At 39.3% G+C, this 24,664-nt stretch overlaps 1 protein-coding gene across 1 annotated transcript in view; it reads left to right on the top strand.

Annotated features, from left to right (window-relative positions):
* Nucleotides 1-23,817, top strand: part of BMP5 (bone morphogenetic protein 5) — a 54,247-nt gene extending 30,430 nt beyond the window's left edge. The window contains exons 4-7 of the mRNA XM_010284832.1: nucleotides 9,469-9,666; nucleotides 17,541-17,617; nucleotides 19,455-19,565; nucleotides 23,196-23,817. Of these exons, the coding sequence (XP_010283134.1) occupies nucleotides 9,469-9,666; nucleotides 17,541-17,617; nucleotides 19,455-19,565; nucleotides 23,196-23,345 (536 nt within the window). The 3' untranslated portion in view covers nucleotides 23,346-23,817. The remainder of the gene's footprint in view (nucleotides 1-9,468; nucleotides 9,667-17,540; nucleotides 17,618-19,454; nucleotides 19,566-23,195) is intronic.
* The last annotated feature ends 847 nt before the right edge of the window (nucleotides 23,818-24,664 follow it).

The following is a 24,664-nucleotide window of genomic DNA, read 5'->3' as shown; positions in this document are numbered from 1 at the left end:
TAAAAAGAGACTTATATAATGTTTTTTCTGTGATGGTTCACTTAATCCATACTACTTTACAAGCAAACTTTCAGATTTAGCTCTTTCTTGTCAAAAAGCTTTTTAAGTCAGAGGTCAAGGGATCTATGATGCCAGTTAACCTAAGCCTTAGCTGACATAATGTTAATGAGTAGCAGAAGAAACCCTGGTGTAAGGATTAATATTTTTTTCTTTCTTTGTTCTGGCTACATTTTCTCATTGTTTTTGATCTGAATTCTCCCTCAGGCTCAGCTGGGCTGTGAACAAAGCCTCTCATACTTTTTCAGCAAGTGCTCTGGCTGCTGGAGAGTTATGCAAAAACTGTCCTCCTTTAGGCGTGCTGCTTAAAAAGGGAGTTGGCAGGCTTGAACCAGAGCAAATGACCAGTACATCTAGTATTGTCTATACAGTTGGAGTACAGTCAGCGGAAAAGGGAGGCAGCAATACAAAGTAGACCATGTTGTTGCTTCCTTCAACCAGCCTTCAAAGGCACCACACCTGAGCTCGGGCTGTATGGGGAGCGGCTCTGTTTGGCAGCCTGTTTTGTGAGGCCATTTTTAAGCCCTTAATATTCTGGAGAGGTGACACCTCCATCAGGCATCCAAATTAGGTGGACTGGCTTCTGGCCAGCTTTCCTGCTCCAGAATAAACTCCATCCTTGACTTTTTTTCCAGGAGATTCAAATAGAGAAATTCTTGAAAATTAAGTATCTATGAAAGGCATTCATTAAGAAACCCTGGAACCAGCAATTTGTTGGTTCTAGCATCAAAATTATATCCATTCAGTAAACAGCAGGAAAGTTTGTATGGGTAAAAGGAAACCTTTAGGTTAATACACTGAAGAAATTGTAAAAGAATAGTTTAGGTAAATATTTCCCCTGTCCTACTCCCAAGATCAGAAAGGTGATAGATAATTTTCTATTTTAAATTCCAAAGCCACAAGCAGCTTTACCTTCTGCACCTCACTTATTTGAATTTCTCAACACAGCTGCTTGAGCGAGGAGGGAATTCCCCTCTTCCCTCACTTTCTTCTCCCCTCTCAGTTTATTCATCCAAGAATAGTGCCCTTCTAGGGACTAAAGTTTTCAAAACTATAGGGAAGACCTGTGCTATACCACTTCAGCTTAGCATAAGGAAAATCATCCTTTCATGCTCTAACAATTTTGCTCTTAAGGCTTTGATTATTTTTATTGGGTTGCTGTTACTTCTGGAAGCTATTAGAAACACCAGCAGTTGAATGACACATCTGTGTACAGATGGAACATGAATTTTTATACATGACTCAGTATGTAGTGGACTCAGTTGGTAACCCAGAGAGCCCCACCCACCTTCCCTCCAACCAGTTTTCTGTGAAAGCTCAGAGACTGATTCAAACCAACAGAAAAACCTTCCCTTAGCTCAAGTGAACTTCAGGCCATGCAGGTCTGAAGCACATTTCCTCATGCCTCCAGCTGTCCATTGAGTTTACAGGAGGTAGAGGAGTCCTGCCCCCATAACAGGAAGGACATTTATGATAAGACCAAATCCATTAACCTTTCTATTGTAACAGACCATTAAACTAAATGGAATTCTGTTAAGTCAGAGGATCCCTGTTTGAGGTATTCAGGTGCTGCACTGGGACCCTGGAAAATCAAGTCTGTAAATGCATAATAATTTTTAAATTTATTCATATAGCACCTTTAAAATGGGGTGCCAATAATTACTGAGACTCTAGGGTGCTACTATATTGTTATCATTAAAAATAATCTTTGTCACAGTTATCTTGCAGTGACTTTTTAGGCAATTGCTTGTGTAGAGATATTTCTTTAGTGATCCCTGAAGATGGTGCATAAGTAATAATAACAATAACGTCTACATGAGGAATAAAAAAATTTGTAACCATTTAATATAACAGTGAGATACAAACAACTTTGGAAGAATGCGTGGTTGTTGTAATTCATATTTTTCCCCCTTTAAAAATGCTGAAAAAGTACAAAAAGCCACATGACATTGGAATGTGTTTTCTTTTTTCTTTAAGACAGTATTTGGTATCATACGTCTCATTTTAGCATGAAATGTAGACTTTTTCTCTTAATGGGACGTTTTATTTTGAACAGTAAGAATAAAGGTTTGCATGACACATATGGAAGCTGTCAACATATAATACACTGTTTCCCTGGGGCTGTGGTAAATTAAGGATCAGGTTTTTTTGATTCTCTTTTTTAATGTCTCCTCAACATTCTGCAGCATCCCCTTTTGGCCGACTCCCTCCTTTTGACACCAAAACTCTCTGTGGTGTTTAAAATGAGAGGTGATCATTTTCACACTGATGGAAGTGTGGGTGTTAGATGAATTGCAGCATAAAATCAATGCAGATGCAGAAACAATTCAAAAAGCTCCATGCGACACTTTTCCTGTATATGTACCATATGTCTCCTAAGACTTAAAACATGCTCCAGTGAATCAGCATCTTTGTATTAACATTTAACGTGTTTATAATTGGAAGTTAGCAACAGTTTGAACATCACTTTTACTGGAAGAGTATAAATAGCTGCTAGAGTATTCCTTTTGCTGTGTATGTCATTGCTGAAGAGAACCTGTGTTGTCTACAGAAAGTGGGAGAGGGAGATAACGTGTAATGGTAACTATTGATGATCCACAGAACGAAACAGGTTCCAGATACACGGCGCTCAATACAACGTCCTGGGTAGCCCCCACAGCTGTGTAGTTCTGTGCCTTTTCTTACATTACTGCAGCTCACTTATTTTTCTGCACATCAGAGGGGAAGAAACTGGTGGTAACTTTGAAAAGCCCAAGGTGATGAAGGTGATTTCTTTTACCACATAGCCCTGTGGAAGGTTTCTTTGGGCTTTCCTGCTGTTTGAAGTGGGCAGGCAGCAGGCATCCTCATCTCCCTGACTCTGACTCTTACTTCAGGCATTTTTTTTTCCTCAGAGCAAATGGAAACTTGAAAGAAATAGGTTCCTTGATCCGAGTGAAGCCTGGGGAAGGCAAATTCTCTCTCCAGCACGTATTTGGGTACACTCCGACATATGTCCCCTGGAAGGGGCTTTGGCTCCTAATCCTACAGGCTGCAGGAAGGATTGCGGAGGTCCTTCTTCAGTGATGATGGGGGAGACATTAAGAGACACCCTCTCTCTTTTTTAGCCTCTCCTCCTCTCAGCCTGGGCCTTCCAAGGTCTCTTTCTCCTATGAAGCCTTCAGAGAGGCAGTATGGCCACATTCTCTTTGTCTCAGAGGGCGGCTGGCTTGCTTTCAACCCATAGCAACCCATGGTAGCACCCTGGCTTCTTCAGGTAGTTGGCTGCGTACTTTACATTGGCCTTGGCCTCACCTTTACAACACTAAATGTTATCAATCTCATCCCAAGCTTGCCCCCAGTCAAACTTGGCGCCCAACTTACATGAGCACAGTAGCCATCAGGTACTCTGGAAGATGTTGCTGGGCTGTTGCGTTTAAGTCTCTTGGTGGATCTGGTATTTACAAGACAAAGTATCAGGAGTAAGTTCACCTTCATTAGTGTCCTTACAGTGGGAGAATTTAGGATATATATATTTATATTGATATATATACGGACTTTGGCAGGCAATAGCTCTGCCTAAATTCTGAGCCATCTGGAAGCCATATAGCCATGTTAGCACAGCACTGAACCCAAGCTAATATATCCTGCCCCTCAGCAGGTTTTATTAGCTTGGGCTCAAGCACTGCCTAAGTACAGCTACGTGAGTTCTGGTTCAGAGCTGACTTTGGCCAAAGTTACATTAGTAAATTAAACATGCTCGGGAATACTGTGGCGTGAAACCAGCCAGAGGGGTGACTCTGTCTGTCTCCAAAACAAGGTGACCCCATGGCAGCTGTCCCCCATGGGAGAGATCCCTGCAGCACTGCCTTGGGGTGCTGGGGACTCTGTGGTAGAGCTGGCATAGGACCCAAGTGCCAAGAGCACCCTCCCATCCTGAGCAGAGCAGACGATCCAGCTCCAGCGCCTGGACACTCTTTAATTTACTCAGATAGGTGTAACCCTTGCTTCCAGCTGGGTCAGAAATACAGTCAGCATTTTCTTGTGTCTGCTTGTAGCAGGCGATGTGAACACACCTTTTGTTAATAAAGGCACCCTTACTTTAAGCAGGAGGGTCAGGGCGGGGAGATGGACCCCTTCTCCTGCCAGTACTGCATACTGGTGCATACTGGTCCTGGCTGTACAACTGTGCAACTCCCCCTCCACCCTGCTCCCCAGACAGATGAAGGAGTACCAGTATTTTAGAGATAATGGCATTTTTGTTTCACTTCATTCAGAAGGCTTTTATCCATTTTATTCTTTGGTGGATGACCAATTAATCTAATCTCTCCTTGTTTTATTGTCTTCCTGAACACATTTTTAACCGTGCAGAAAAGCCCTAGGACTCCCACAAACCATTCACGGTTTAAGTACATTAAATTGAAAGGATAAATCAAGTACTTAGCAAGCGTATTTGTGTACGATTACATCTGATTTTTTGTGTAAGCATACATGGTATTGCCACATTATACAGCATACCATGGTTCTTAACATGTTCCCAAGTGTTTTCTTCAAGAGCTTTATGAATACCAAAATCAGCACAAAAAGATACACAAAATTCCTTCAACTGAACTGAATAAAAACAACAACATGCAAGATTTTAAAAACAAAAGTTGAATCTTCAGTTTTGACTCAAGCTGTGAAGGCTAGGAAATGCGAAGTAGACCATCCAAGACCACCCATTTTTGAGAGTTCCTGAAAGCCTCCAGGGAGCAGAAGAGTTAATAAAACACATGAAGCTTGTCTCAAAAGCATATTTTATGTTGATATACATAAATGTGTCCACCAAAGCAAAGGTTTGCATAACAGTTTATGTAGATGATACAATAGAGACAATATAAAATACTTTGGAGTTGGAGTGTTGAGTATGTCTTATATATGGACCATCACATTTGTGGTGTTAGGTTTTCTCTTCTTTTTTTTTAATAAGCTTTCATTTAAGCTTAGGTAGCCAAACTCTACCTTGATTCTTTTGTTTCTGTGAAGTCTCATTTCTCTCAAGAGCACTGTTCAGGCATGAGGAACCACACAAGTTTCCATCTAATTTCGAAAACTACTTTGCGACCTTTCAGACTCAGAGACCCTCAGGACAGTTTTTGCTCAAATATTAGATGTTATTGGACCTTGTATAATCAGGGTCTTTCTCCAAATGGCCTTTCCCAATCCTCATTTCAGATATCACTCCCCATGAGGAGGAAACCATAGGTGTGGCATCAGAAATTTTTTTTTTCCACAAACCAGAAATGAATTCTCAGCATCACTAAAGTTTTCATTTCTATCTACAGGTATATAAAATTATTACCAAAATAACTACTGTGACCTAGCTGTCGTAGTTAATCTGTAAAATGTGTTTTGTGGCTTGCTGAACACTTTTGAAAGTAAATAAGTGCTTGTTTTTCATAACAAAATGAGTGGTTTGCTGCAGTTCGATGACTCAGGACAAAATAATGGATCTTGGAATCACTCATTGTCCTGTGTTGCCAGTGTAAATCCGGCCAAGATGCATAATGGCTGAAAGCTCTTGCAAAATTAGTGTCTGCTCAATGCCTTACATAAAATACATACTGCCTGAGGAAAGACAGCTAAGACACAAATCTTACCACTGTCATTGGCATCCACACTGGTTATCTCAGAAAAAGACAGCTTTCTGAATGTCATGAAAAACAAGGCCATGTCTCCAGGTCAGGACTGTGAGACAGATTATTATTATTGAAAGCTTGAAGGGCTCCTTCATTTCCATTTGGAGCAGCTGGGGGGGGGAAATGAACTTTTAAGATGGAACTTGATCAGTTCCTGAAAAGAATTGTATGATATGGTTCCATATGACAGCAGAAAAGCAGATGCAGTGACACAATAGCTCTGCAGTTATCATCCTGAGTGCTATTCCTATTTTGTGGGTAAAAAAAAAAGAACAAAATCATCAGGATTGTTGATGTAGGGACTTTCTATAAGCTGAACTTCACAGTTATTTTTGCAACAGCGATTCCTTTATTATAAGGGGACAGAATGTGAAAAGGCAAATAATATCGATTCAGTTCAGTCAGTCAAACCGGCACTTCCATACAAGCTTTCATGCAAAATGCTAAGGGCACTTTACTATCAAATAGAAGAAAAGCCAAAAAAAAAGTTTAAATGCCAAGTCAAACAAATACATCTTGCCAAAGACTCAAAATCATATGAATAAGGACTAAGGAGTTCAGCAGATTTGGAACATAACGCTTGAAATAAGTCTTAGTCTCCAAATATACCTGTCAATATGAAGAAGAGATAAAAAATTATCATAGCTGGATTGAGAAGCGCATGCCAGGATGTGAGGAACACAAAGGCTCTGGACTGTCCCTGCACAGAGTAAGTCTATCTGTTATGCTTGTTTGTTTTTTCTAGGAGTAGGGGCAGTCGCAGTAGCTAGGTTCAGTGGAGCAGGCACTAGCGGACTGCTGGTTTCTTGCAGTTTCCTTTTCTTTTCTTCTAAAATCTGAAGAAAAGTCTTTGAAATCCTTGGAATTAAAGACACGATAGAAGGATAAAACCAAACCCATTCTTCAGAATGCTTGACCACGTACGATTTCTGTTCAGAGATGCTCAAGAGAAGCAGAGAGACACACCTTGCTCTTTTGGTTTTACCAGTTTAATGTGGGTGAAGCTCCAAGGGAAGGTGTAGTTAAGCAGGTCAGCCTGAGTCATTCAGCTGATTTTAGAAAATATTGCTCTAATACGACAGTACGGAGCAACTGTGTGCTGGAGAGACCTGGATTTTCAGTTGTCATTGAAGCTGCTTACAAGAAATGATAAGACTAAAACTGCATACTGAAAATAAAGCCCATGAATACTTCTTGCTACAAAGGCCAATCCAGGTTAGGGTAAGATTTTTCTTACTGTATTCTGAAATCCACACTACAGCCAAAGGTGAGGACTACCTAACACGACCATGGCACACAGATGGAGCTGCCGCTGTGGCAGAAAGCTTGATGCATTTCAGAGGCAGGATACTTTGAAATACCTCCCGTTCAGGAAGGGGCAAAGCTTTATGTTCTTAGACTGAAAGAAATCTGCCCACAAGCATGCTTTTTTTTTTTTTAATAAAGGATAATAGAAGTTCTGTAAATGCAAACTTTCTTTTGCACAGAAGCAACCTAAAATGGAGACAACATATGTGGTTTGCATTTCCAAACCAAACAGTTCAGAGATCCTCCTCAGAAGAAATATAGCGTCTCAAGGGCAGTGTATATTCTGATTGCTTCGTCTTCTGGAAGTTGCAGTTAAGCTAAGGTATATGATAAACCGAGAGAGAAAAGTTTAGTGATGAACCCACAGAAGTCAATAAAAGTTTTCCTGTTGACTGTAATAGAAGCAGTGCATATAGCATTCATGAATTGAACAAACGGGTCCTAAAAACTCCGGTTGGCTCCTTAAAAGATAAAGCAAATAAAGGAATAAAGTCACATAAGCTGTTTCTGTGTGTGAAAAGGCTGTGGGTTACAGGATTAATTTTTTATAGTATATCTCTATACCCTGAATAACCAAGTAAGCCTTAACTCGTGGAATCTTAATAGCCATCTCATTGCTGAAGTCTAAAGGAAACCCAGAGGAAACTTAATAATATTAAAAGTTATTTTAAAGGGAGTTCACATTGGTTTGAAGGATATTTTGCTTTGCACACAATATCCACCATTGTAAATTCAGAGAACCTAGATTTAAATTCAGAAAACCTCCACACATCTTTACAGCCCTCAGTATATAAATCTAATAGTATTCTTAAAATGTCCACTGGTAAGGTATTAATCTTTTACAGATAAAATTAAAATTCTGAAAGTCATTGGAACAAAAAATAAAGAAAAATAGTAAAAATATTCCCTCTAGAAATGAGGGGAAACTTGGAACTTTGTGGTAAGAGGCTAGTTTGTCCATGTTGCAATGAATAGAGAATAGCCTGTACAGTTTTTCATATCGGACTTGCAACAGAAGATTGGAACATATAGAAATTAATGTTGCTGAATTATTTAATAGTAACTCAAACACATGAAAAGAGGAATTAAAGAAACACAAGACTAAAAAGCCATTTAAAATGAAATCAGAAGCTTCAACAAATATATTTTTCCCTTGCAGTCAAAAAAGTAATTATCAAAATTGTTCAGAATATGTTGCCAATTACTCTGCTCCACAACTGCTAACTTTCTCAGTTCTTCTCCTGCCTTTGCTGGGCTCTCTGTCACTGGAAACATCTTAAACCAATTTAAAGTGCTACACCTGAATAAACATGTTGTAAAAGTGTTTATGTATTGAAGTGGGTCAGTTCAAGGTATGGTATTTGGCTGGAACTTCTAATTTCTCTTTTTACTGCAAAAGGGCTGCCAGAAGGAGGAAGTCTGAGCTGAATTAATACATTTGTTACAGTGGAAGTAGAATGGAAACTACTTTAACCACAAATCAAACTGCCTCTTTCATTTACGCCAGTGATAGAGTTTTTCTAAGAAATATAGACTCTGGCATGCAGCCACTGTAAGTTTGTGTTTGAAAAGGAAGCCTATATGCTTATTTCTATAAGGTTTACTCCTATGCTTATTTGCAAGCTCTGTTCCAGGATGATTGAGTTAACGGTATTACACGTTCGCAAGGCAGATGCTCCTCCGTCGCTTGCGTAGCAAACTTTTCCAGTCAGTTTAGAAGAATCCCCAGGCGCCTCGCTGCGGTGCCTGTGCCCGTACCTTCCCGTTTAAAGGACCTCTGTGTCCCCCACCCAGCACAGCTGCACAGCTTCACATGACACTGTCTCATTTTCTGACGGTTGAAGGGCTCTGCATAATACACGTACGCACAAAAGTGTTTATGCTGCCAAAATAAATTCTGTTAAGAGCAAGGGTTTATTTGCTAAAATGTCACTGATGCAGTTTCAGCGACTCGCTTTGCTTTCTTTTCTTTTAGTGAGGTTTAGATCCCATAATATAGTGAGGTTACCACACAGTCCTGACTGAACAAATATTTTAAAGAAATATGCACATCCCCTGGGAACATAACCAGAGTCAATAATATACATATTTCAACTCTGTTCTCTTGAACGACTGAATGCCTTCCTACCTTTGCTAGCGAATGAACATCAGTTTGAGTAACGCTGCATGGTATTTATTTTTAAAGGAGAAGTAATGAATAAGATATATAGCCTACAAACATCACAATTTTATGCAATGACAAACTAACTGCAAAGCTGTTCAAACTTTTGTATATTTTTTGTCTTTAATATTTCATTCAACAAAATGCAGTAAGGATTTTTAGTCACGTAACTTCAGGATTATGGGCAAAATCCTTGTCGTGCTTCAGGCAGCAGTTGAACTCCCACTGTGGCTTCAGGAGGGGCAGAAGTTCACCTTTTAACTTACGATTTCCATTACTTTATAGGTCGAAGTATCAATGTTAAATCTGCTGGCTTGATTGGAAGACACGGGCCTCAGTCAAAGCAACCATTCATGGTTGCGTTCTTCAAGGCAAGTGAAGTCCTTTTCCGTTCTGTCCGAGCAGCGAACAATAAAAGGAAAAATCAGAACCGCAACAAATCCAGTAGTCAACAGGAGTCTTCTAGGATGCCAAGTGTTGGCGGTAAGATGAAGCTACGATTTACTAGTTTGTTTAGAGGAGTTATGGGCACCTGCTCACACGCAGCGGCGTCACAGCAGCTTAACAAGATACTGCTTATGGGCTGAACGGTCAGAAACTGTGCTCCTGCTCCATTTCTACCTGTGGGATCTGCCCTCGTATAGAGGGTAGAAGTGACTAGTAGTGACTGGTAGTTCAAAGGCAATCTATAATTCTACAATATGCCAGGCATCGGATCCCAATATATCTTTCTAAAGGTATTTAAAATTTACCTGGTCACCTGCTGGAATAACAGTCCACTTCAAGGTTAAAAAAGAGTAGTAAAGTAGTAAAACATACTTGAAAAAAAAGTTTTTAATCCACAGCAATAATTATTACGGCTTCAGTAGTGAGCTGAATGTTACTTGTGTAGATGTATAGGTAGAAAAAAATACTGTGCTATTTCTCTAGTTTCCACTGAGGACCTGGAGCATAGTTCTTTCCGAGGTAGATTACTTAGAGAGATGTACATGTTCCCTCTGAGGACACTAGCTTTTGAAAAGATCCCGACATTGTTAAGACATCAGGGATATCTACTGACAACTGGTTTTTGTTTGGGGTTTTTCCTGAGTATTGTAAATTCTTCTGATATTCTGTATGACTATACAATAAAGGCTCATCTGCACAATTAACTGCTAACCCCTTATTAGTCAATATTGTAGGGTAGCAGTTATAAATAATTTAAAAAAGATGTACCAAACTGGTTAATTTTAGCTTTTTGTTATTAAAAAAACAAATTACATCTCAATAGAAGAATGGTATTTTTTAAATTATTCATTATTTATGAAGTTATACCGACTAAACATTCTCTCTTAATTGACTGCTTAATGTTCTTCAGATTTTTCTGAAACAATGCAAGTTAAAAATTGTCTTAGCATCTTGTAATTCAGATATGGTTTAAGCATGCACATCAGTTAATCTTTTTAGCTGATGCTTACTCCAAATTCATTCACTTCAGTAGATGAATAGAATCTGCAAATTGTGTAATTCTAGTACGATCAGCTTTTTTTCTGCAGACACTCTTCTACTTTACTGGTACCATGTGATGCACTTCCCTATTTTCATAAAAGGACTTTGGACTGGGTGTCTGAACTGGGGTTTTTTGTTGTCGTGTTTAGTTTTATTTTTTTTTAAATACAGTCAAATGTGATCTGTGCAACTACATTAACTCCAAAATACAATCTCTTACCTCAAGGATAAGCAATATTTGTAATATTTGAAAAATGTCTAGTAATTTTGAGAACCACATGATTTTGGTGGAAAGGAAACTCATCTAAGTACATGGTACACACAAGATACCTAAATATAAATATTATACTTTCAGATTGAATCCCATGTCTCTAGTCCATGAGGAAATAAGAACTGAACAGATTTGTTAGGCCTCCTTGATTATAACAGGAAAGCTGAACGCAAGCTCCCTGCTGGCTTGACCTGGGAAAAATTCAACCTTAACATACACCAGCAAGTTGCATTGGCATGAGAATTACCTCAGGAAGAGCTGTCTATGTCTCAAAACGCCGGTCAGCCTCATCTGTGCATCCACTTGTGTTCCAGAGCTGTTGTAAAACAAGAAAAATGGGAACATCTAGTGAAATGTGCATTATGAAACAAATTTTCTCCTAACCTCTTTAGGCCCCTGGTCTGCATAAGCATAGAGGTGCATCACTATATATGTTGATCTATGCCAGATGGCTGTCAAAAAAGATTGCAGTTCAAGAAAACCATACCGGCAAAACAGAATTAGGTTAAGAAGAAATTGCATGTGCAGTTGCATCAAAGGCAGGGGCAGCATCCGCTGACTGGAGATGGAGGCAGCAAAATATGGACAGGCTGGAATAGGAGGCAAAGCTGAAGGCGGATAAGGAATCACAACCTCACACAGAAATGTCCTCTGTAGCAAAACTACTTGGAGCAGTAGCTCCTGCACCATGGCAAACCAGTTTCCGTGCTCTTGCCTTGCAGTTTGCCTCAACAGTCCCCATATGACAAATAAACAAACACTTACTTGGGTGCCATTAATGTTCAGCAATGGGACTTTTTACAGTATAAGTGATTCAAAACACTTTTTCTTTTAATAATTACGGCAACAATACTCACTAAAATTTGCAGATGAGCATGCTGACTGCTACAAACGCAATGTGCAGATTCTATGTGGATGCTCCAGCGTGCAAAAAAGTTGTGGAGGAGAGAACACATTCTTATTTCCCAAATCTTTGCATCTTTGCAGAACACAGTCCTTCCATGGGGAGAGCCTGTTATCAGAGAAAAGCTATGCCCTTTTCCTTCTATTCACCAGTCCCAGGAACTGGGCGATATCCTGCATCCCTGCAGGCTTCTGGGAGAAGGCTGATTCTCCTAGTTCTCTACAACTTGCAGTAATGAGCAGTGCTTTAAAAGTATAATTAATCTCCTCATATTTAAAACACAGAAAAACCCAAAGAATTCTGCCCATCATCTTCATCATGGCAGACTGTCAATAGACCATAATCAGTTCTTATTCGCTCCCTGATGCAAGACACTGTTGACATAAATGACACGGTGATGGGCAATTGTTACTGTGTGATGTAGGTCCTTGTTTCTAAGCTTGTTCCATAATCTTGTATGTACATCACCTAAGTCAGACAGTAACAGTGAAAAATGCTCATCTGCATGGCCAGAGGTTATGTAGTCAGACCCAGATGGGTATGCTGTCATTTATTTGTCACAGGTGTTGGTTATCACAGAATCACAGAATCACTAAGGTTGGAAAGGATCTTCAAGATCATCAAGTCCAACCATTAATCCAGTGCCACCATGTTCCCTAAATCATGTCTTGAAGTGCCACATCCACACATTTTTTGAACACTTCCAGTGATGGAGACTCCATCATCTCCCTGGGCAGCCTGTTCCAATGCTTGAGATACTTCTCTCTGCACATCAAGCCCAACTTCACTACAGTCACGCCTTCCTTTTCTCCTTGCTTTTTTTCTTCTTCCTTTTCTGTTTCTTTTTTCCCCTTTTTTCCTTTTACTTTTTCTCTTTCTCCTTCCCTTTCCCCGTGCCTTTTGTTACCTTCTTTTCATCTCCTACCTTCTGTCTTTTGCTGCCTTCTTTTCTAAGTTCTTGGACCTCAGCGATTAGCTTTCCTGTATTCTCAGCACAGAAAAAAGGGAAAGCCCCACTGGGCAACTCAGTTCTTCCCTTCCAGTGGACAACACATTTTCTGAATTATTCGTGAAGATATACACAAACACATGAAGAAAACAAAATCTATACGTGTAAGTTATTATAACAGCTGGGTAATTGTTGACAGATTTGGGCTCAGCATCCCTGTGTTGCTAAGAACTTCAAGAGGAGATGACCTCAGTGCAGTGTAAAGTCAGACAGAATTAAACTTAGCATTCAGACTCCACCTGCCTGCAATACACAGAGTGAACTGTTTATTACTTACCCAGTTGTATTTTTATCAAATTGTAGATGAAAGGAAAAATAATTAAAACAAATCAAAACACGACAACTTGTTCATGAAGTACATCACATAACTCTTCCTCATTAAATTTCTTACAAATATATTTTCTTTCCCTCCTTCCACGGCTTCTTCTGCTACGTAGAGGTTTGGACTCCAGCTGAAGTCCCTGAATAGCTGAGGAACAATGTTTTCTTAGTCACAATAGCCTATGGTTTTGATTCTTGACAGGATAAGCATATGGGCGTTGAAGCTACAGTATGTGAAACTGAATCCTTGGCACCAGATCTTATTATGTCACATTTGATACTTATATGAAATGTTATGTTACACACAACATTTGTCTTACATGAAAGATAAAATTCAAGGAAGGAATACAGACTTACCCGAGTCTCACTTTCTTCGTAGATGTATGGGTTAGATGGTTTGCAAATATATGTCTGCATATGAAATACAGACCATCTTATCAGGTGTTCTGGTATGATTGCTCATCCACCACTGGTTAACCTACATTCAAATAATTCAGAGTATCAAGAGGGTGAAGACATCTATGCAATGACTTACATATTTATTATTCAGCCTTTCTCCTTTAACTGTAGGGACTTCTGCTACATTCTGTTGCTAAAACTTCTGTACATATGCTTAAATATGAAAATGTCATGACTGAGAGAAAACTAGCAAAACACGATCTTCAGCTTTCATTTGTTTGCCTGCTTGGGTGCTATCTAAAACCAGATTGTGACTCTCCTGACTTTTTCATATGTGTATCTTTCCTATATTTTTCAGTCACTGTTTTTTTGCAAAGTGACTTGCATTCTATATGACTGAATTTTAAATTCCCACTAATAGCTGAAACAGAAAAGTTCAATATTTACCTATATATTTTCCTATGAGCACTGATATTAGTCAAAATCAGTATATAGATCCTTGTGAAGAGTGATCAATGAAAGACAGTTCAATTTTTTTTAAGTTAAAGTTCTTTTACTTTCCACTACCTTCACCTTGCTTCTAACGTGTGTGCACATACTAGATTATTAATTACAGACGACTCAGCACAAAGTATGACTGAGCAGTTTTGGTTATATTAAACGCATATAGATTTTTGAAAACTCATGTCCTAGAGCATCCTGCCTTGCTTCCAGTGGCTACTCTAGAAAGACACAGGACTTCCATAGAATGTGGGTGTATATTTTGACCCTACATGCCCTGGGGAACTGAGAGTATCTGACATGGCAGCAGGTAACTACCTGTGGAGAACCTTTAATGACTGTCATTGAGAATCAGCCCATGAAGGGCTAGGAAAATACCATAGGAAAGAAGGTAGTATTCATCTTTAAAAAGGAATGAGGATTTGAGGTATTATAGCTTAGAAAGCCTAACTTATCATCCCTGGTGGTACTAGAACAAGTTATTTAGCACTGCAAAAGGGTGTATCTTGACTTGTGCACAGCTTTTGACACAGTTTCAGGAGACATATTGGGGCCCAGGTATATTCGACAGAAAGTAGGTACATAGCCTGTTAAAAAAAAAAGAAAAAACATATTCAAAGAGCAGGTTACCAATAAAGGTAAAATTTGGGCGGGTATTTTGAATGACATCTCATTGAGTTTCTTCTGGATCTGATTCAGTCCAACATATTATTTGTAATTTGGTTGATTGATCACTCCTCTCAGATCTGGTATCCTCTGTGAACTTGCAGAGAGCACACACTGTTCTATTGTCCAGGTTACTAACAAAGAAATTAATCAGTATTGGCACCAGTACTGATCCTTTAGGGACATCCCTAGCAACCAACTGCCAGATAGACTGTACCACTGGTCACAACCCTTTGAGCCCAGCAACTCAGCCAAGTTTCCACCCATTATACTCTACCTATCCAAACCATATCTGACAAATGTGCTCTTCAAAAGCCCACAAAGCTAGTCATCACAGAAAACAATCAGGTTGGTCAGGCACAGTTTGAACTAATAAATCCATGCTGACTGTTCCCAAACACCTTTTTGTTCTTCATGTGGCTGGACACAGCTTCCAAGGTTTTGCTCCACAGAATTCCCAGAAACTGAGGTTAAGCTGATTGCCCTTCTTGAAGATGGGTGTGACATTTTCCATTTTTGAATCGTCAGAAATATCCTCCAGTTACAATGAACACTCAAAAATGGCAGGAAGTGACTTTGCAATGTTGTTGCTCATCTCATTCCCCACCCTGAAATTCACCCCTTCTGCTCACATAGACTCATGTATCTTCAGTTTGCTTAAGTGGTTCCTAAGCCTATTTCTTTTACTGCGGGTAGAGTTTCAGTTACTAGGCTCAGGGACTTGGGACTCCTGAGGGTAAATCTTGCCACTGAAAAACAAGACAAAGAAGTCATTGAGTACCTTAACCTGTTGTGAGTCCTTGTGATTAGGTCCTCTGCCCTACTGAACAATGAATGTATATTTTTCTTAGTTTTAGTTTTTAATATAAATGTACCTATAGAAGCCCTTCTTGTTGACCTTCACATCCCTCACAAGTTTCAACTCCTGCTAAGCTTTTGCTTTCCTAACGTCCACGTCTGCATAGTCAGGCAACGTGTTTATATTATTTCTGTGTAGCTCATCCCAATTCCACATTACTTTTACTTTCTATTGAATTTGTTGAATTTGAGTTTGTCAAGAGTTTCCTATTCAGCCACAGTGGCTTTGTGCCATACTTGCTGGACCTGCACATGAGAATGGACTTATCTTGTGCTTCTCTCAGAGGTTGTCCTGGAAGCCACTCTCCTGGTCTCCTTTGCCCTCCAGGACAGTCTGCAATGATATCATGTGAAGAAGATCTCTGAACAAGCTGAAATATGTCCCCCTGAAGTCCAGGTTGCAATGCTGTTGTTGATCTTGGTCATCTCCACTGTATCATGGTTGCTGCAGACCCATCATGCTGCAGTTCTCATCAACATCCTCAACGCCAACATGTTCTTTATTCATTGATTTGCATAAATACAACATAATCCTAAAGTGACTAGGCAGGAGTACATAAAAAAGGGATCTGAAGCTGATCATTTGACAGTGTGGTTTTGCTGCAAAACTCCTGTTCTGGGATATACTGCTAGAAAATAATCTGGAAATCATAGGAAATAATTTTTTTGCTTTATTTGGCACTGTGTTTAGTTTTGGCCATCACGTCTTCAGAAAGACGCAGAGAAACTGAAAAGAATCCAGAGAAGCAATGATAACACATATCAGGACAGCTGACAATAAGCAGTTGGTAGATTTGCAGAAAAGCTCCTTTAGGCCATCTATTTGGAAGAGTTTTCTGTAAGGATAGTAAAGCACTACAACAGGTTGTCTCACAGAATGTAGAACTCCCTTCTTTTCACTTTATGTGAAAAATTTTCCAGGAATTTTTCAACAAACACCCTCCCATCCCATCCTCAAGTCTTCTAATGTTAAAAAAAACTTCTAAAAAAAAGTTTATGCCTGAAAATTAAGACTTTGTTTCTTTTTCAGTGTCTTCCTTGTTTGTTTGGGGTTTTTTTGTTGTTGTGAATTTTAACCAACTTTATTTTTTCTACCACAATGGTTATTTTGGTCCAAAAAAAGCCACTTTAAGCATTCTTGAAATGGAACCAGAGGAGACAGCCCATATGCCTCACTGGTGGCATCACTAGAATAGCACTATAAACCAACTATGGGTGCTAACGTGGTGAAGGCATGACCCTATTTCCTTCCTTTCTTGTTACTCAGGGGCAGTAAGGAACAAGTACTAGATTTTCTCTGGGATTAAGATTGTCCTGGAGAAGCATGTATGGAAGGTTCTGTGTGTCCTTCTATCCTGACACATCTCTGACAGTGCAGAAATATTCAGGCCTTTAAAAATCATCTGTTAGTCTACTCATTTACATTAGTAGTACCAATTAAAGATCATCAAGTGGTGAATATTTCCAGAAAATATGGCAAAAAAAAAAAAAGTACAAAATGTGCTAATGATTAAATAACAGACTTTTGGAAATTCTGTTGTTTTGGGACAATTTTTATCACTGTTACTTTATCTTTTGAATCAGGCTACTTTTTTTACCTGGTAATTAAACCTGTTCCGTCATACAGATGACTTTCCCATATCTTGTCTTCCTTTTATTACCTGTGTGCATATTACCAGCTAGCTGGCAAACAGACATCTTATAAAACTGTTTCCCCTGATGCTGTATGCATCATTTGTCTGTCCACACAAATTGTATCAGGCTGACACTGCTGATTCTGCATGTCCAAGTTTACACTGCCTTTACAACCAAGCCTGGGAACATAAATGACTATGCGTGTTCCTTTCCGTTGTACAGTTTGGTCAGGAGCTCAAGAACAGCTAAATCTTGTTGGTTCTGGCAATGCTTCTAATGAGTTTATTATTATTTTCTTCCTGTAGATTATAACACAAGCGAGCAAAAGCAAGCATGTAAGAAACATGAACTTTATGTGAGTTTCCGAGACTTAGGATGGCAGGTATGATTAAAAATGCTGTTTTCTATCAGTTCAAATTGGGACAATCTATTTTACAGTCCTCCATTATTTACAGTCTGTTTTTTTCCATGATAATTGGAATTTCACTGATGAAAGACAAATTCTTTAAACACATTTTGTAACAAATCCCTACCACTATTGCTTTACCTCATTTGGCTTCTGTCCTCTCAAAGATTTTGCATACATTAATGGCTTTGTGATCTGGATTCATTCACATAAAGATAAATCTGAACTATCACTCAAGATACGAATAGATCTGCAGTGAATAAAACCAAAATCCCCACAGTGAGCAATGGAACTTTCAAAATTTGCATTGGAATTCTCCGTGGTTCGGTGCTGTCCACTGCAGGTCAGAGGGATTTCACTGGTGTAGGGTCCATAGGGCACTAGAGCTTGGATCACTGCTCAGTGGTCTCTATAACACCATAGCTAAGTTTAAATAATGTCTGGGAAAAACTCATCCTGCCATACAGTAACAAAAAAAAAGAAGGTACTTGTGGTGAAAGGTCATAAAGACAGAGGCAGGGCATTATGAGAAAAGAAAATAGAGTTCGATCTGGGTTTTTTTTCCAGAAAACAAAGAGCTCTCTATAAAGAAGTAACCAGAAGGCCAACAGCAACTGATAACCTAGACATGGTGCACATGTAGTTAAGAACTCAGAGATGGCTGGCTGTGCATTTCACATTTCTCTGAACTATTTTAAAACAATTCTCCATGAGCAGAACAAGTCTGCAAGGAGAAAAAGTGTGCTATCTCTTTAGTGACAGCTTATCCTTTACATATCTATCTCAGATTCTCATGTGCCCTCATTACTCTGCCTGATATTTTATAGTATATTTATCCTCACAGCAGCCTGAAGAAGTAGGAAGAGACTGTTTTCCCAAGTCTGCAGAGCATAATCACCCTGTCCACAGCCACAGAGCAAGCTTGTGATATTGACTTGAACTCAGGCTAATGAAAAAGTGAGACATTGTCTCTCTGTAGATCACAGATTTTTCCAGGCATCAACAGTTTTTTCATTTTTTGAAACAGTAAATTCTGATATGCCCCAAGGTGTGCAAGGCTCTCAGATCAGTCATTCAAGGTGGCCATAGAGAAAAGAAAATCCATTTTTTTCACAAAAAATACTTGAAGAATTAAAAGTTTCAGTTGGAAAGCCAAAGCTACAATGTACAAGATTTGATCAGTGAAACTGAGGGTGAAATGAGATAAACACAAACAAAACCCAAAAAGTAGGTACTTGATCATCCCTGCCCTTCCTGCAGCACCTCCATTACTTTTGTCTGGCAAAGGAGGAATCCAGCAAACTAAACACATAGTTTTCATTAATATTTTAAAATATATTCCCTCTTGTGGTCTTTTCCCCATGTTGTGTCACTAGAAATACTCAAGATGTGTGATTCAGTGACATTCCAATGGGTGATCTCTAGCAACCCTGTCTCACAGAATAATTCAATTAATGATGTTGAGTATGCTGAAGAAAGGATGCCTTTTAATTACTTTTGCTGCACCAAGAAGTGCTCAAGATTTTTGGTCTGGGAAGAAAAGTATTCTGACAAACCTATTTGGACCTTTAATTGCCCTTATAGACTCCCTGGTTGGTATTCAGTACAGATTTCTAAGTTAACTTTAATTTTCATCTGAGTCTTGCATGAACAAAGCAAATATGGTGGGGGTTTTTTGGCCACAAAAGTAATTTAACATGCCACATTTTGAAGTTCCTTTTGTTGTTGGACAAGTCTTAACTAGTTCGATATAGTTTTAAATTCTCTGAAAGAGGAAAAAAAAATTAAGTGGGTTTATTTATTCTTGTTTTAGGATTGGATTATTGCACCGGAGGGCTACGCTGCATTTTACTGTGATGGAGAGTGTTCTTTCCCCCTCAATGCCCACATGAACGCAACAAACCACGCCATTGTTCAGACTCTGGTATGCTTCTGCCTGTGTTGGAGTTGCCTATTTTGCAGTTGTAAATGTCTTGGCACAGGGGCTGTCTCTTCCTCTCAGTTTGCTACTATTGGATTTTTATTATTTCTGTGTAAATGACAACCCGTTTCAAAGTTGTGCTTTGATGATTACGCTGGAGAGAGGATGAACTGTCCAGAGTGGCCCATGTGGTAGGTTTCCCTTCTAATTCAAATGCAATAACACGAGAAGACTGTGTCATATTACTGGAGAAACGTGTAGACAGGAACCAAAGGGGCCCCCTGCTCCCACTTCCAAGAGTTTTTTGCAGTTATTGAAGCTCCATGTTAACATCTACATGCTGTATCTTCCAGAAACGTTGACACTTGGCCACTCTGTGGACCTCTGTTGTCAACTGTTGGCAGAGATACTTAAACTGTAATTTAATGTGAAGCTTTGCAAGCAGATGCATTTGCATGTAAGAAATTGTGTTCAGTCATGCCTGGCTAACAAGTTGAATTTATAACTAAGTGTGTTTGGATCTGTTGCTCTGCCTGGTACATGTAAAAGGGGATTTGCAGCCAGCTTTCTGCCTCTGCTAGTTCTTATGTTAGCCCTGTGCATCAACTGGAGCAGCCAAAAAGATGATCTTAGTTGAAGCAGCTGGCTAGGCCTCCTCTAGCCCAGCAGCATTCAGCTATAGTTTGGAAAACACAGCACCTACAGAAATCAAGACCTTTAGGCTATGCCTAAATGTAATGCTGTGAGTCTGATGTCTGGTCTTGATTTTTCACCTGTGTCAGCTGAAGAACTAGCTCTGGACAGCATCAGTATTAGCAGAATGATTAAGAAACAGAGAAATGAGAGATAATACACAAGGAGGGACTGGGAATACAAAATCAGAATAGGAAAATCTCTGATTAGTTTCTGGGAAGGTCAAGGCACTAGACTGCAGTTAGGGACATATGGGTTTAAGGTTCCTTCCAATTTAAACTGATGATAGGAAAGTATCCTGACCATCCGACTATCCTGATGAGACTGTCCATGGATGGTGATCTTCTTTGATTTTGACATAAAAAATCTGGGGCTGAAAACCTTTCACCTTTCAGAAATGAGTGCAGCTACTAACCTCCTGGGGACATCCCCCCCACCTCTGAACAAAACCACACACATAAAAAAACCAGAAACAAACAAACAAAGTTTTTTTCTTTCTGATAGAAAACAAATTCTTCTTGTGAAAATTGCCAAGTACTTCTACATGAGAAGGACATTTTTAAAACCTCAGCATGTGCTGAGACCTTTTTCTTTCAATTCAACTTTTCATTTATGCACCTTCTCCAAGTCCAGCCACCAATGCAACATTATTCCTCTATACCAGAATTCGAGTCAGCGAGATTTAAGAAAAGAAGGGTAAATGTCAAGAGGCTGGAAATAAATGGAAGTGTGGTAAGGAGTTCAGGTGAAAGGGAACAGAAAATTCCAGTTGGCAAGGAATGATGTGCCTAGGAGATGATGAAGAACAGCATATATGCAGTCCCGAGCTGAAATAGGTCAGCACAGTAATAGTTTAGCATTACGCAAACATTGTCCAGAAAAGTTGCCAATATTAGTGAGAACCCCAGGTTAGACTTCTCTCCTACAATTATGGACTGTTAAATAAGAAGTGGCCCAGTGCTACTTTCTCCTGGGTGTCTATCCTTTCCAAAAATGGTTAATTTCCCATTGTTAAGAAATTTGTATTGTTTGTCCTATTTTTTAAATTGGATACTTAAATTTTCCCTCCTTTTTATGGCCTTTTTGGAATTGTGTGTCTCCCTGTGCATGCACTGTACATGCATTCTGTTGTGCAGCCAAAAAATCATGAGGCTAATTAAATCTTAACTGCACATAAATTAGATGAGATAACAGTAGTTGAATGCTTTCTGGTTTAAATTATACAAAATTCAGATTTACACAAGGTGTGCACATGGGGATGGCTTGGGAAACAATTATTCATACACCCCACCCTAATCCAAATGTAATCATCTCCCAGCCATACTGATTACAGCATTCTAAAAAAGCCCACTCTTTGGGTTGGGAAGTGATTGTTCCTTGGTACCCCTCCAAACTTTACTGACTCATTTTTTTTCTTTTGTAACAAGAATAGGATAAATGCTGGGCCAGTACCTCTTTCTCTTCTCTTTCTGAGACTGAACTTAGGCAGACAGATGATACAGATGCATATAAATACAAGACAGACTGCATTTAAGGAATTATATAAGCTTTCTTCTCCTCTCTCACTTCCCACCGCCATCTGAACAGGAGTTGGAGTAGAATTGACCTCACAGGCATGCAAGTCAGTGGATTAACAGGTAGACCAGCCCTGACTTCCAGGCTCACTCTTGAAAAAGCTGTGAGCATCACTGTTGTGTGGGGCTAGCAGGGCCGTGGAGCTGGGGTGGCAGGGGCTGGTAGGACCAGGAGTTATGGCGGGGTAAACATCTGCCTAGACGCGGCACAATCGTTCTTTTCTCCAGTGCTTTTCTTTTTGCTATTCATTTGTTAAACTGTTTTTAAATGTGTGTGTAAACCCTTACTAAACTGCTACTTCAGGATTTATTATTGCTCATTTCAAAAGACCTTCTCATGGTAACAGTTATGTAAAAATCGTTTCCTGATAGACTGTTCTCTGTTGTCTGGCAAAGGCTCTGGGCTTATATCACTGCAAGACAGATGGCTCTAACAGATTTACAAAGATTTAACATACAAATGAAACCTATTACTGCTGAAGTCTTCATCCGTGCCTTAATAATCTCTTGCCTGCTCTATTACAACTCCCTCTTTTCTGGCCTCCCCAGTTTCCAAGTCTTCAGCATGTGTAGAATATTACATCCAACCTTCTTTCAAGTACAAAGAACTTGTATTTCCCCCATTTTCAGATATTTCCACTAGATCTTGTTCATTCTGGGATGCTGTTCAAAACTCTTTTCCTTCTCTTTAACCTTTCATTGATATATTTCAGCCTAGTGTACATAAAGCCTTCTCTGCCCCAGCCCTTTCCCCAAACCTTCTGTCCAGCTGGCGCCCACCTTATGAATTGATTTTGACTTCAGTGGAAGAAGAACTGGATCCATGGCTACCTAGATAAGACCTTAAAGTACACTCATGCTGTCTGAGAACCCACATCTTACCATTCCATAGGCTGAAAACAGTTTCAGTATGAGCCTTTGCCTGCAGAGCCTTTGCTGTCTGCCGCAGACTTTCCTCCATGCCAAGACCCTGACACAGGAAAGTGTTTTAGCACATGCTGAGGTCCTGGTGAGACCCGGGGCTTAAGTGTGTGCTTCATGTCAAGCACTGTCCTCAGTAGAGATGACGCTGACAAAATGTTTAAGTGTTTTCCTGAGCAGCCACGTAACTCCAACCCTCTTCTAAATTTCATCTGAAAACCTACTTTCTGTCTTGGCCGCTCCTCCTCATCTACCTGTCCCTCTGCTATTGTGTAACTCTGCCCACATGACTGCAACGTTCTGGAGGTAAGAAGTGCTTGTAGTTACTAACCGAGGAAAATCTGCGACCACAGCACTCTCTGAATTGCAAAGACATGTTTTGCACTGACGCTGTCCTTGTACCTCTCTGTTTGATATATGAGCTATGTATTTATCTGTCTTTCAGGTTCACTTGATGTTCCCTGATCATGTACCAAAGCCATGCTGTGCACCAACAAAACTGAATGCAATCTCCGTGCTCTACTTTGATGACAGTTCCAATGTTATTTTAAAAAAATACAGGAATATGGTGGTGCGTTCATGTGGCTGCCACTAGAATAAAAAAAATAATCTAAAGCAGAGGGTTTTATTCAGAATTGTAATAAAGTCAAGATATGAGCCTTGCTGATGAAAAGGCAGTCCTAAATTTATTCCATTTCATGTCATCTCTCATTTAAATGTACAGTATAATGTATATAGTAGCTTTTATTTATTTAAAAGTATATAGTTTCTTTTGTATGAGCAAAATTTCAGAACCATTTATTTTGTGGGTCACGTCACTATGCAGTAGAACTTCACAAACTAATTTTCCAGTTGACCATACTGGAATCTATTTCATTTTGTTTCAGTATTTTAAAGTAAAGCTTTTGTATAGATTTTTGTAAAGCTAGGAACTCCAGAACTTCTGTAACTGCTTCATATTGTTAAAGAAACTAAAATACATTTGGTCATATTGTGCCAATGAAAACTGTGGCGGGGTATTTATTTAGAAAAAGGCGCAGGAAAAAAAACCTAAACAAAACTGCTTGGCTAAACATATTTTTTCTTTTAGAAGTTCTGCTCCATTAGAAAAAGTGAAATGTTGAACAGTGCTTAAGTAAATAAATAGCAGATAGAAAATAAAAGTGAAAAAATTGCACATAATTGTTATAACTATTTTCTTCAACAAGATGAGTGTAACTGGAGGAGTGTGTTACTTCTTGGCTTGTGGGCTGCAGTGTTTGCAAAAGGCTCAAAGCTTCGGGGATTCTGGAGACAGATTTTTGCCTCTATCTATGACTTTCCAAGTTAACACTAAAAATTGAACTACAACGTTCTTACCTCAAATCATATCAGTCTATTATCTATTACACTGCTCTGTCAAATATTTTTATAGTAACAGCACAAGGTAAAATCAAACAAAAAACCCACACAAACCTTCCCATTATATACACAAGTTACTATATGCACAAAATATACAGAAGGTGGGGTATGGAAGGGCTTTGCTTTATTTAGCTCCCACGTTTGAATGTGCTTTCTGAGTGTGCGAGGGAAGGCACAAGGGATGCAGCAGTTGTCACCTGTTTAATCAAAAATCTTGTCCCTGATCGTGGCTGTTTTCAGGCAAAGATGAAAAACACATTTCATAACGAGCCATTCGTTAAGTTGCAGCCTACTTTAGGTCCCATCTGCTTTTCTATCGATCAGGTGGAGATTGGTTTAAATCATGAGACAGAAGACAGGTTATCTTTCCTCTGTTTTTTAGCATTAACTATTGTAACTTTGAATATTACTAAATCCAGATAAATAATTTTTAATCTCCCTAGCTTTTTGGCCTCAAATGAAATTCTGTGGTTGTGAATTGCACACCTAATTACGAATTATCATTCCCACTCC

Source organism: Phaethon lepturus, unplaced genomic scaffold, assembly GCF_000687285.1.
Source record: "Phaethon lepturus isolate BGI_N335 unplaced genomic scaffold, ASM68728v1 scaffold2654, whole genome shotgun sequence".
Taxonomy (NCBI): Eukaryota; Metazoa; Chordata; class Aves; order Phaethontiformes; family Phaethontidae; genus Phaethon; species Phaethon lepturus.
This window is presented reverse-complemented; position numbering and strand designations above follow the sequence as displayed.